General features: G+C 44.2%; 1 protein-coding gene across 8 annotated transcripts in view; it reads left to right on the forward strand.

The window, feature by feature from the left end:
* ASTN2 (astrotactin 2) overlaps positions 1 to 13,742 on the forward strand; it is an 829,157-nt gene that overhangs the window by 668,351 nt on the left and 147,064 nt on the right. For all 8 annotated transcript variants that reach the window (XM_044778942.2, XM_070518865.1, XM_014830403.3 and 5 more), the window contains 2 exons: positions 10,294 to 10,427; positions 11,976 to 12,124. In XM_044778942.2, coding sequence (XP_044634877.2) covers positions 10,294 to 10,427; positions 11,976 to 12,124 — 283 coding nt within the window. The remainder of the gene's footprint in view (positions 1 to 10,293; positions 10,428 to 11,975; positions 12,125 to 13,742) is intronic.

Genomic DNA, 13,742 nt, shown 5'->3' on the forward strand with positions numbered 1-13,742 from the left:
TAGAATCTAGATTAGCACAACCTGGAGAAGACTCTGCAGGGTGCCAGATCCTCAGATGTCATGGGAAAAAAAAAAGTGCCATGGACAAATATGTTTAGGAAATTCTGCATTTTATATATTACCTTCTTAGGGCTTCCCAATGACCGTTAGCATATTAATGGCTCTGAAATGTTCTATGTAGAGCAATCTGTTTGGTTTTGTTTGATGTGGTCTTTTCCAAATTTATTTGCTCACGGAGATGACTTCCCCTACCACCCCAATTTTTCTGAACTCAAAATCATTTAATATCCTATTGAACTTGTGTCTCTGGAAACATACTTCGAAATGTTATTCTAGCCAATAAGGACTTGGGACTGACAAGAAAAAGATTCCCGGATCCCTCTGTCCCCTCCTGAGAGTATGTCATGCTCCTCAACTCCCACTTGTCTTCAGTATTTAGAAAAAAAGCCATTTCCCAGCCAGGGCAGAAAAGAGGATTCGGTCTTTGGAGTCAGCCCTGTATTTGAATCCTAACTCCAAATCAGCTTAGATTTGTGACATTCTTCTAGTCACCTGATCACACAAGCCCTGAACCTTTTGAAGTTTCAACTTTTTTAAAGATTGCATGGAGACAATACAACCTGATATGCGAGTTTACAATGAGGATTATGTTGGCTCACAGTGGTTAAGCATTTAGGCTTTGGGATTTGAGCAACTTGAGTTTGAATTCTGCTCTGCCAAATACTGGCTATGTGAGGTAGGAAAGGAATCCAAATTTGCTGGGGCCTCAGTTTCGTCCTCTATATAATGGGAGTAATAGAAGTGCCAAATTCATAGTATTGCTGTGCAAATTAAATGTCTTGCATGTGAAACACTGAGCACTGTGCGTGGCATGTAGAAATGCTCAGAAATGCTTGCTGTTATTTTTAACACGTTAAAACCTAGTACTTCATTCTCTACATGAGATGGATGGGAGCTGAAAGATGGGATGAACTGACAAGAAAAATAGCTCCTTGCCTCAGGATCATCTAACCCTATCCTCTTATCTGTGTCCATCTTGGGAAGCAGACAGCTGACAGAGTCCCATGCAGGAGCGTCTCAGTGGGTTGTTTATTTATTTCTCTAATATTTTTTCATTAGCAGAGGTAAGTGTGGCAAGAGCGGGGTTTGACTGGCTCTAAATGTCTTCCTCCTGTCACCCAGATTAACAAGCTGTTCTATTGGGCTCTCATCATTCAGGGAGAATGGCTTGAAAAGTGAAGTTTATTCTGACAGGGGAAATTAGGTGTCGTTTCTGTGATTTATAGAGCCATAGGTTGAGCTGCATAATTTCTCATATAGGAAATGGGTCCATCCAGTTTGTATCCCTTCACTGTGTGGCCTTATGAATGGGGCATCTGACTCAGAGGCTGATTAAGAGGGGTGTGGCAAGGGAGGTCAGGGGGCAAAGCTTGGGATTTGGAGTTAGAGACCCTTTGCTCTACTGTGTTCTGTGTGGGGCACCCTGAGCCAGTATCTTCTCTTCTCTGACCCTGCACTTGCTCATCTGTAAGGATTGCCGGGGACAGTGGGAGCCACTGCATCCACAGGTTGTTGGGAGGCTCATCGGAGCTAACAGAAAGATGCCCTAAGACCAGGCCTAGAATGAGGAGATGCTTAATAGGTGTCTCTTCTCTTCATCCCACTCTACCCTGTCTTCAAAAACCATCAATAGTGTGCTCATTGACCGTGTCACCTCCTCTACAGAGAGGATGTTAGCTGGCAGGAGTTTTTTAAATAGACTTTATTTTGTAGAGCAGTTTTAGGTTCCCAGCAAAATTCCCATCCCCGTGTAAAGTACAAGGAGTTCCCACAAACCCCTGCCCCCCCATACACACCAAGCCTCCTGCACTATCAACATCCCACTCCAGAGTGGTACATATGTGACAATTGATGGGCCTACACTGACACATCATCATCATCACCCAAGGTCCATAGTTTACGTTAGGCCTCACTCTTGCTGTGCATTCTGTGAGTTTTCTCAAACACATAATGAAATGTGTCCACCGTGACAGCATCGTGCAGAATGCTTTCATTACCCTGGAATCCTCTGTGCTCCACTTATTCATCTCTCCCCTCCCCCTTATTCGTGCCAACCACTGATCTTTTTACGTCTCCATATTTCTGCCTGCTGGCAGAAAGTTTTAAAGGGTTCCAGACAGTATACCTAGTATGGTAAGTTTTCAAGGAGATGGGAAAATCATGGGCAGCTTTAAGAAAAAGCAAAATCCAGGACACGAATGAGAAAATGATCAGAATCAGCAGTGTTATGGTCAGAATGTCCAAGCTGAAGAAGTTACAGGAGAGGATAAGGGACTTACTGAGGTCACACAGCAAGTTAGTCAGAAAATGTAAAGAGTTCTCTGGACTACCCCTGACTTAGGCGCTTTCCTCTTTTCATGCTCTGTATCCTCTTCCTGTTGGATTTTATTCACTCTTGCGGTTTCTATTACATTGAACCATATGAAGTTGCTGACATTTGACTTACGAAAATGGCAGTTACCTATGGCGTTTTTCATTGGCTCATTTCCATCAGTACAGTGAAAGGTCTCAATATATGCTAAAGATGAGGGGGACCGGGAATATAAATAACGTTTTTAAAAAATGGATTGCCTCCATCAGTGTGTATTTGGATGCTTTATATTTCAGAGCACAGGCTCTAGAGCCAGACTTTCTGGGTTCAAATCCTGGCTGTGCCACTTACTAGCTCTATGACCTTGGGCGCAAATGTAAAATGGACTTAATAATCGTACCTACCTCTCAGGTTGTTGGGAAAATTAAATGAGTTAGTATATCTAAAGTACTTAGGGTTCTTGTGGAAGAATACATGTAAAGCATTTAGAACAGGCCTGGCTTGTAGTAAGCTCTCAAGAAACATGAAGTGCTATTTCTCATATCCTAGTGAGAATCCTAGTTAGTGAGAATATTGCTCATGATGGGGGTAGCTTAGAGAATGGGCTTCAGGGTCAAATGACCTGAGTTCGAGTTCTTTTTCTACCCCTTTTTAGCTGGGTAACATTGAACAGGGTCTTCACCCTTCAAACCTCAGTTTCCTTATCTGTAAAACGGGCATGGTTAACAGCCGAATTTGTCTCATAACGCTGTTGACAGGATTGAATGAGATAACGTGTTTTAAAATGCTTGGCACACACTCGGTAAATGTTGTTAATGTATTTGTTTCCTGCCCAACCGCATAGCAGATTAGTGGCTTGGACCCAGCTCGAAAGGTAGGTGGCCTTGTTTAGGGAATGTTAGTTGAAATGAAAAACTTAGTTTATTTTCTGGCAAATTCTTGTGGTGTAAACTTGGACAAGTCCCGTCCCCTCTTTGGGCGTCTCTGTCTGCAAAGTCATGAGTGTCAGTATCACTTTTCAGGACTCTTCTAGATCTGAAATGCCAGGGACCTGTGACAATGAGTCTGCGTGTATTCACTTCAGAGCCCTCCAGCTCCTGGGATATGTATGTAGTTTGAGGTTTTTTATTCTCTTTGCTCAGCTGCTCCCTAGTTCCCACTTCCTCTGAGCAATATTTCAGAATTGTTCAGAGGTAAATTACCTGCTGTTCCAGTTATTTATTGCTGGGTAATCCCAAAAATCGGTGGCTTAAAACAACAATGATCATGTTATTATTCTCACTAGTGGCTCTGGGGGTTGACTGGGCTGAGCTGGTGCTTCTTACTGCGGCTCTCTTTTGTGGCTGCAGTCAACTGGTGGCTATGGCTGGAGTCATCTCAAAGGCTTCCCTACTCACATGTCTGGCAGATGAACCTGGCTGTTGACTGGGACCTCAGCTCAGTCTATTGCTGGAATACCTACACTGTGGCCTCACCATGTGGTCTGTGCTTCCTCACAGCATGGTGATTGGGTTCCAAGAGTGAGTATCCCAAGAGACATGATGTAGAAGCTGCCAATTTCTTAAGGCCTGGGCCCAGAAATTGAAGCAGTAACACTTCTTTTGGTCAAGCAATCAAGGAGCCCAGACTCAAGAGGAGGCACCCAGATCCCACTTCATGATGAGGGAAATGTCAGAGATATTTAGGGTCATGTTTTAAAGTCATTACGCCTGCCTTCCTCCCCTGTTTGATAATAAGAAAACGTGAGTCAACTAACATCACCCACTTCTCTCCCCACATGTGTTCTCAAACATGCTGCTTAATTATGCAGTCACGATTGGTAACAAGATGACCAGTTAATCTCACTATCAGGACCACAGGCATTTCTTATTCCATTTGCAAAGAATGGGGGCTCTAGTCCCTGGTCTCCAGCTCCTATAACTACTAGGGAAATGAGTGATTGGCATCTCCTGCAGCCGCTACTAGGAGGTGTGCTAATGAGTGAATGGTAGATGGCCCAGGTAGGTCCTGTCCCAGAAGTCCAGGCCGGGCTAGGAATCACTGTTTCTGCCTCTGTACAAGCACTGCTATGATGTCCTCTTCAATCCCTTCTATGTTCACCAACCCAGTCCCTCCTGAGCAATCAAACATGTGGTCGGCATGGGCTTAGAGATTAGTCTCCCTACCAAGCTAGGATGGCAACTACAGTCCCTTCTTCACATCCATCTCTGGGGATCTAGAAGCTTCTTATTTTAGACCAAGTACTCCCTGGGCAAAAAGCTATCAACCTATTCTCCTCCAAGCAGTAATTGTAAATGTCTCCAAAAGGAATTCTACTTCCATACCCACAGCAATCCCCTTCAATGGCTTCAAGGAAATTTAGGTATTTTTATGGTGACCAATTGCATTTCTGTCATCTCTTTTGCAAGAGGCAAAAAACAATAGCAAGTATACAAGTTTAATCTCTGGCAGAGCATCCTGTTACATATCCATGGAATTTAACACATATTTCTGGGACTTTATTATGTGTTGACTCTTTTTCTTGGCACTGTGAACACAGAGATGAATAATAACCTTGGCCTGGAGGAGTTCACAGTCTTATAAGCAAGGACACATAAACACACAAATTGCAAGGAAATGTGAAATGTGAAAAAGCTGAATGAGAGGAGGGAGGGAGAGACAAAATATCTCAAGTGTGGTAGGGTCCTGGTTGACAGGGAAAGTTTCTAGGAGCTCAGCAAGAAGAAAGTGAGGGAAGGGAATTTCAGACCAAAGTCACAACATGAGAAAATGCTTGGTATGAAACAGTGCACCACTCTAGGAAGTTAGTATGTACTGGATCATAGACTAGGAGCAGTGGCAAGAAGATGAAAGAAGAGCTACAGTTGAACAACAAAGGAATTTGAATGTCAGGTTAAGAAGTGGCGACTTTAACCAGAAGGTAGTGGAACTTTTGAAGGGGTCTAAGCAAGGGGGCAGAATAAGCAGTGATGTTCTAGAAAGCTATGAACGATATGCTAGAAAAGGTGACATTGGAGCTGGAAGGCCAGTCCAGAGGCTATGACAATTGCCTAGAGATGAGACATTACTAACTTGCGCCAGGGAGACAGCAGTGGGACCAGGGAAGAGAAGTTGGTTTTGAGATATGTTATGAGGTAGAGGGAGGGTTGACCCCTTGTTTCTGACTGGAGGCACTAAATTGATGGCGGTGCTATTCACTGACATGGGAAATACAAGTAATCTTGAGGAAGAATAACATCACACACACACATATTTCTTTTTTTTGCTTTTATCATTTATAAACTGGTTTGTTTCATTTAGCATTCAATGTGAACTTTCAATTCAATTTAAGGAATATTGGCTGACTTATGTAGGCTCTAAAAGGGAGCTGGGAGAAAAAGCTAATCTATTATTTTCTCTCTAGACAGCTTTCACCTCCTCAGTTGGTATGGACTAGGCAACCACAGGACCAAGCTTATTAGTACCGTGAAGATAACAAAATCCAATAAGCTTTGAGTGAGGACTTCAGGGCATCTTTTTTGTTATACAAACCAAAACCATCTTAATATAAAAAGTAACAGACTTGATATCAGCCCCTGAGTATAAGTTACAGTGTAAAAAAATACAGACATTGTAAGTATGGAATTTAATTCACTGGCTTAGTGACATTCTATATAGATGGTCCCAAGAAACTTAATCAAATACGGAGTGTTTACTTAAAATTTAAGATTCTTAAGACATTGTCAAAATTTTTAGAGCTCGAAGGGCCCCTTCCTTTGTATTCCCACACCCTCCTGTGTATATTACTTCATAGCATTTGAACCATATTAATTGTAATTGTTTGTGTGTGTCTTCACCATTAAACTATGAGTCCTTTGAAGTTAGTGACTGGGCCTTGATCATCTCCTTTCTTAGCATCTAGATGGCACGTGGTATGGGGTAAGAAATTCAGTGAATGTTTATTGAACTTAATTAAACCTTCAAAAATATATCATCTGCATCTTCACTTTACAGATGGGGAAAGTGAGGCTTGAAAAGAGCAATAGCTTATGCAAGTTCAAATAGGAAAGTAACAACAGAGTCAGGAATAAATCCTAGTTTATTTTGATTGCTTAACATTTTTGTGGCTGTTTTCTCCTCCTGCCCAGCTTGGTTTGCTAGCTAATTAGCCAGAAGTTGGAAGTATTTACAAGTAGTGGAAATGCAAACCTTCTTTGTTATGAAAACCAATGGCCATGCAAATCTAGCCCTTAGCCCTCGTATTAAGTACAGGATTTGTTTCTTAAGTCCCTTCACTTACTCAAAAGCCAGGAGTCAACAATGCCTCCAGTGTAAGGTTTCATTTTCCTCTGAGGACACACACACACACACACACACAAACAACACAGACGCCGCGTGATCCAAGCAGAGCAGCTGAAAAGGATGTTTTGGATGAAATCTTGGCATTTATTGTTCCGATGTGACCTGGGAAAGTCAAGAGTGCCAGGATTCAGACGAACTTCACTTAAAGTCCCTGCTCCTCCATGTATCTGTGAATAGGGATAGGACACCCATCTCAAAGGGTAATTTTGAGGTTAAATGGAAGAACAGAGTCATTCCATCACAAAGTTGCTCTATCACCTTGGACCAGCCAGCTAGCCTTTCCAGGCCACTGTATCTGCATCTGTAAAAGGGATTAGATTAGATGATTTAGAGAGTCCCTTGAAGCTGGAACATTCTATGATTCTTTTCTCCTGGGATCTAACTGGATTCCGGATGGAGTGTTGCAAGGACTGCAGAAGTAAGGAAAGAGTGATCCTGCGCTGACACAGTGCTGGCTTCTGCTGCCTTGCGAGGGCTCCCTGTTTGATGTAGGCCTTCTATCGGGGTGTATCTGTGTGCTGTCCAGGGTTTGCCTGGCCACTGCACCAGTCCCCGTTCTGTTCCTCAGGGTTTGGGAAAGAGCCAGTGGCTCATAGGAGACTCACAGGCAGGATTTCTTCCCAAGAGCTGCTTGGATGGTGAAACTCACAAAGTCCAGAGAGATTTCCTGTTTTGTTTTCCACAAGCTCAAGTGACTATTGATTACAAAAACCACACGCACACACATACACCCACATACGCATACACGCACGCACACAAAAATAAAAACACACACACAACCAAAACAGGATGTTCCCTCTCCTCCCCTTGCTGATGTCCAAGGCCATCTCTTACCATCTGTGTCACTTTCACCCATGGCCCTGGATTTCACCATTACGATAATTAAGTCCTTAGCTTGGCTGGAGATGTTACAGAATCTCAAGCCATGGGTAGTCGTGCACATTAATTTCAGTAAGGGAGAACCTGCAAATGGAGGGAGAAAAAGGTCTTTCCGTCAGTATGACCTCATGCTGTTCCATCTGGTTTCTGTCCTCATGAGAGTGCCCCCTCTGGTGCTGGTAGGAGAACAGACGTTTGTTCCCAACGTAAGTTCTGAGATGTAGTAGGAACGGTCCTATGACTGTGTGCCAGACCCTGGCCCACAGACTCTATATGTAAACATTGAGTGGAATGTTCTTATGCTAAAAAAATTGTTGTTTATCTGAAATTCGAATTTAACTGGGTGTCCCGTATTTTTATTTACTGAATCTGGCTACTCTTCTTTGGCTTAACCCCACTGCCCTGCATGGTTAAGTAGAAAGGAGTCTCACTTGGGAGTCACAGAGATCTGGGATGGGATTCTACTTCCACCATGCACTTGTTGTGTGATCTTAGGAAAATGGCTCCACTGCTCTGAATCTTAATTCTTTCATCTGTAAATGAAGATCATAGTGTCTCTATCTCAGGACTGTTGTGAGGATTACATTTTTTAATGCCCTTAAAGCACCTTACTCTGTGTAATTAGGTGCTTCATGAACATTGGCTTTTATTATAATTCTTTTTTTTGTTCCTTTGGGTCACTACTCTTAATTCAGGGGAAAATAGATCATTTGTTCACCCCCTAGGAGAGGGTGTGGGTAAGAACATATGGCAGGAGTCATTGGAGCCTTCTCTTCAGAGGTACAGGGAGAAATGTAATGGAGGCTTATACCATACCATTCTCCTTCTAGATTCATGTTTTGGGTAGCTGAGGAGGCAGACCCCAGGCCCACTTTACACAAACATGCTGTATTTGAATCTTTTGAACAACACAGGATGGAAAAAGTGTCACCTGGGTAATCAGGCATCCTTGGTTATAAGCAGTGTGAAGCTTTCATTTAAAAAATGCACAGAGGGGCTGGCTCCATGGCCAAGTGGTTAAGTTCGTGCACTCCACTTTGGTGGCCCAGGGTTTCATCAGTTCGAATTCTGGACACAGACATGGCACCGCTTGTCAGGCCATGCTGAGTGGTGTCCCACATGCCTCAACTAGAAGGACCCACAACTACAATATACAACTATCTACTGTGGGGACTTGGGGAGAAAAGGCAGGGGAAAAAAGTGCATAGAAAGTAAAAAAAAGAAAAAGAAAGAAAGAAAGCATGTAGTCTGTTACCTGGCAAAGGTCTAAGAGAGCAACGTTCTCTGGAATCCCTAAGTTTTAGAAAGAGCTGTCAAACATTCTGCCTCCCCAATGCTTTGAAATGTCAATGTAGAAGGAGTGACTAAAGCATAAAGCTCATCTGAGCCTGAGCCTAATGATCAGTTTTTCAGTGTCCCTTCATTTATTCAATAACTATTGACTGGACAACTGTGCTCAGTCCCGTGAGATGACTGATGTGAATAAGGCATGGCCTGCGCCCTTGATGGGATCAGAATCTGTTGGATGAGACAGGCAAGGGAATATGATGGTAGGTGTGGTCTAGTGCATTACGGTGTCCAGAAAAGGAGATGATCCGAGGCCTGAGGAAGTCAAGGTAGGGTTCCCAGAGAAAGGAGTGTTTTATTTGAGACCAAAAGAATGACGTAGAGTACAAGGTGCAGGAAATACTCCAGCAGAGAAGATAAAATGTGTTTAAAAACAAACAAACAAAAGGCAATGAAGCACATTGCAATTAAATAGAGTAGCAATCTTCAGTTTGAGCAAGGGTCAGCAAATTGTGGCCCTCAGACCAAACCTAGCCTGCTGCCTGTCTTTCCAAGTAAAGTTTTATAGGAACACAATCATGCCCATTCATTTAAAGTGTTGTCTATGTCACTTTCACACTACAAAAGCAGAGTTAAGTAATTGTAGCAGAGACAGCTTGGCTGCAAAGCTGATAATATTTACTGTCTAGCCCTTTACAGAAACACTGCTCTCTCCTGATTTAAAGCACATTTTTCATAAGTAGGAGCTCACTGTTGGTGGAAATGTTAGTGGTTGCCTGAGGATGGATGATGGCAGGAAAGGAAAATCAGAAGAGTGGTGTGAGATGAGACTGGGGAGGTAGTCAGGAGCTAGAGCAAGGAGCTTGGACTTTATCCTGAGGGCCATGAGGAGCTTCTGAAGGTTTCTCAGCAGGGAGGTGATATGGTCAAACTTCTACAAGAAATTGTGTAGCAAGCTGTTTAAGAAGGCAGAATCTGGAGCCAAACTGCCTTGGAGCAGATCCCAGCTCCATCAGTCACTAGCTATGAACCTCAGGCAAGTTACTTTCTCTGTGCCTCAGTTTTCCAAATTGTAGTATGGGAAATGATGATGATAATAATAATAATAATAATATCTATTGTGTAGGGTGGTGAAGATGGAATAAGTTAATATAGGTGGAATGCTGGGCCCCGAGGAGGTTCTCAGTAGATGCTGTTACTTATCCTGTCTCAATGACCATTCTGGCTGCTGGCTAGAGAATGGCTCAGAATGGGAGAACCTGGTAGTAGAGTGCTAGGGATTTAGGCAAGAGATGGTGTCCTGTGTCTAGAAGGGCTGCTCTGAAACTTTAGTCGGCTATAATCATGGCCATGGGCACCTTCACTTTCAATCTTTCCACCATTGTCATCATCTCTTCTGTCCTCCTTTATTCCAGGCCTTCAAGAGTGCACTGATGAGCTCCTACTGGTGCTCAGGGAAAGGGGACGTGATCGATGACTGGTGCAGGTGTGACCTCAGCGCCTTTGATGCCAGTGGGCTCCCCAACTGCAGCCCCCTCCCGCAGCCAGTGTACGTATGTATGGCCCTCTTTCCATGGACTCACACCCCTGTCCTACCAACTGAGGCCATGACTTGCTTCTGTTCCCAGGATTCCTCACCAGATGCCTGAAATCTCTGGGGCCTGCTTCCTTCTTCAAGACAGCAGGGAGATTTGGGGGAACAAAAACATGGCTCAGGGGTAGACACTGACGTTGCAATGTGTGCTATTTAGTGATTCAACTCAGTCCATCATTACTTCCTTCACTCATCCATTCAGCCAAGGTTTACTGGATACTGACTATGGCTTTGTCAGTTCCTATGTTGGACACTGGGGCGACCAAGATAAAGAAAGTGTAGAACCTTTTCTAAGATACTTCACTTTATTCATTCATTCATTCAACAAATAATTTTTGAACACATGCTATGTGTCAGACAGTGGGAAATTCATCAATGAACACAGGCACAGTCTGTGCACTTAGAGAGCTGATTGTTTAGTGAGGGGGACAGATGTCAAAGCAAAAATGGGAAAAGAAGATATAGTTTTAAAAAGTACATAATAAAAATATGAAAGAAAAACAAAATTGCTAATGAGGAGAATTATGTGGGGATGCTCCAGGTGGAGGGGAGAGAAGCCTCTCTGAAAAGACCTGAATTCGAGTAGGACTCAGCCAATCAACAAGGGGCAACAATCATATCTCAGGCAAAAGGGATGAGCACGTGTGAAAGCCCTGACCCAGGAAATTCACCACTTGAGGAAGCTGAGGAAGGGCATCTTGACTGGAGGAGTGTGATCAAGAGGGAGAGTGGTGTGAGGAGCACAGCAGAGCTGGGCAGGGGCCAACACTGGGGAACCAGGGTCACAACACCTTTCTAGGGTGAGAAGAATTACATTCTAAGATAGTCCTTGAAGAGAGAGTGTGGTGTAGTGGAAAGAGAGAAAGAATCTGGGCTGGGGACAAGCCAAGTTACCATTACCATCATGGTCTTTCCCCAACTTGCTGTGTGACTGTGCAGATCATTTCCCTTTTCTGGGCCTTGCTTTCCCCATCTGTGAAATGAGGGGATTGCACCTCCCTTTCTCTAAGGGCCCTTCTAGTTCTAACCTTCAATCATTCTGTTATTTCTTGCTTTATGAAAGGATTTCCCAGGATTCCTGCCCTCTGTGAAGGAGTACTGATTTAAGGATATTAAAGGGTTGACTGATCTATTGGGGTATTGAAGAGAATGGCAGAAGGGTTGAAAGCTACTGTGTTTGAAGGCATTGCCAATTTAGTTGGCAATGAAGCATCACTGAGAATATAGTCTAAACAAATGGAAAGCTGATCAACTTTCTGCGAGCACATATTGTGTGCTTGGATTAATTTACTGCATTCCACATTGATGCTGAAAAGTAGCTCTTCTTATTCGCATTTTATGGATGAGGAAACAGAGGCTGAAAGAAGTATATGCCTGAGTCCCTACAAAGGCTTGGTGGTGAGTTGAATCAGAATTTGAGTGCAGGATGAATCCTGCAGAATCTTTTGGGGCCCAGACAATGCTGGCTGGCAACCAACCAACCTTCCCTGTCACCCCCTTTAGGCTGCGGCTATCGCCAACGGTAGAGCCCTCCAGCACCGTGGTCTCCTTGGAGTGGGTGGATGTTCAGCCAGCTATTGGGACCAAGGTCTCTGACTATATTCTGCAGCACAAAAAAGTGGATGAATATACAGATACGGACCTCTACACAGGTAAGTCAAAAGCCCAGGACTTCCCGCTTTGCTGGGATAGTGTGACAGAGGAGGGAACCTGGGATTTTCTAATGCCTTTGGAGACTTGGTGTCATCTGACCTGGGAAAGCATGGGGAGGTTTCACTGTTTAGTGATTGTCATCTGGTGCCCACACCTGTGTGCTTTTCTGTAGGATTTTCAACAGGGAAAGAGAGCAAATTGTACTTGGAAGGAATTTCTGACTCTCTGCGTTGTATCCTCAGAGTCATATATCAAAGGATTTGTTAATTCAGAAGAGGATTTGACCTTTTCTACTTGGGAAGACCTACAGGTCACTTCTTTGAAGACTTTGGTCTGTGAATATATTATCTCTGGGACTGAGAAAGAAATTCAAGGAATTGCCTTTTCTAGAGAGATAGACTGAGATAGTCATCTTTAACTAGTGCTGGGGAAGAGGGATTTGGAAAAGATTCAGGCATGCAGGAGAAGATGAGAAAAGTGGCTCTTGAGAGTGCTGCTTTGGTTGTAACTCAGGGCGCTCTCTCTGAGTCCTTCTAACTGTCTCACCCAGCCAAGAAGCTGTGTCATCCTGGAGGCTGGTCTGTAGGGGCCTGTCTAGCTCTGCAGCAGGCTGGGAGCCTGGGGCCATGCAAGCCAGCCTTGAGGCTGGAGCCATGGGGCCAGGCCTGATGCTGGAGTGTTGGGGGCCTGGGGCCGTGGGAGCTGGCCTGGTGCTGGGGTGGGTAAAAAAGCTGGGTCTGTGGTAGTTGGCCTGGTGCTGCGCCCAGCTGAAAGCCTAGATTCGAGGGTGTTTGCCTGGAGCCTGGGTTCACGGGGGCTGATTGGGAGCTTGGGCGACAGGGACCATTTGGGGCCATGGAAGTTGTCAGGCACCAGGAGGGTTTGGGAGCCTGGGTTTGTGGGAGCCCACCCATAGCCTGGTGCCTTGGAAGCTGCTGGCGCCACAAGAGCTGCTAGGCCCCTGGAGCCAGCAGCTTCTAGGGTGAGCTAGGCGCCTGGGTTAACAGGAGCTTGCTGGGAGCCACCTACAGCCATGGAAGTCAGCCTGGTGCTGAGTCTGGACAGCTCTGGCGTCCATAGTGAAGTCAGGTGCTCATTTCTCTCTCCCTCCACAGGGAGGATTTCTCTCTCTGTGTTGGGCTGCCCAGGCTTGGAGGAGAGATTAGGGGAATGAATCTATCTTTCCCACCCTCCTCAGTGCATCTTTTCTTGTTTTTGTGCTTTACTCAGGTGTTATAATCCCTCACCTAGGAAGCTTAGTTTTTGTGAAGGTATTTTTGTGCATGGATAGTTGTTCAAATTGATTTTTCTTGGGCGGATGGGATGGGGGATAAGTGCTAGAAATTCCTATGTTGCCATTTTGCTAACATCAGTCTCCGAGTGATTACCAACCTTGTTTTATAGATGAAGTAAGTGAATCTCAGAGAGATGTGTGACTTTCTCAAAGCCCCACACCCAGTACCTAGTAGAGACAGGCTATACAATGAGGTCTGTCTTGCTCCCAGCACAGTGCTCATTCTTCATGTAACATCATACTTAATAGTGAAAGACTGACTGCTAGTTTGCTGAGAGATTTTTGTTTTGTTTCATTTTGTTTTAATTACAAATGGATGTTGA

The sequence above is a fragment of the Equus asinus genome, chromosome 10 (assembly GCF_041296235.1).
Source record: "Equus asinus isolate D_3611 breed Donkey chromosome 10, EquAss-T2T_v2, whole genome shotgun sequence".
NCBI classification, from domain to species: Eukaryota; Metazoa; Chordata; class Mammalia; order Perissodactyla; family Equidae; genus Equus; species Equus asinus.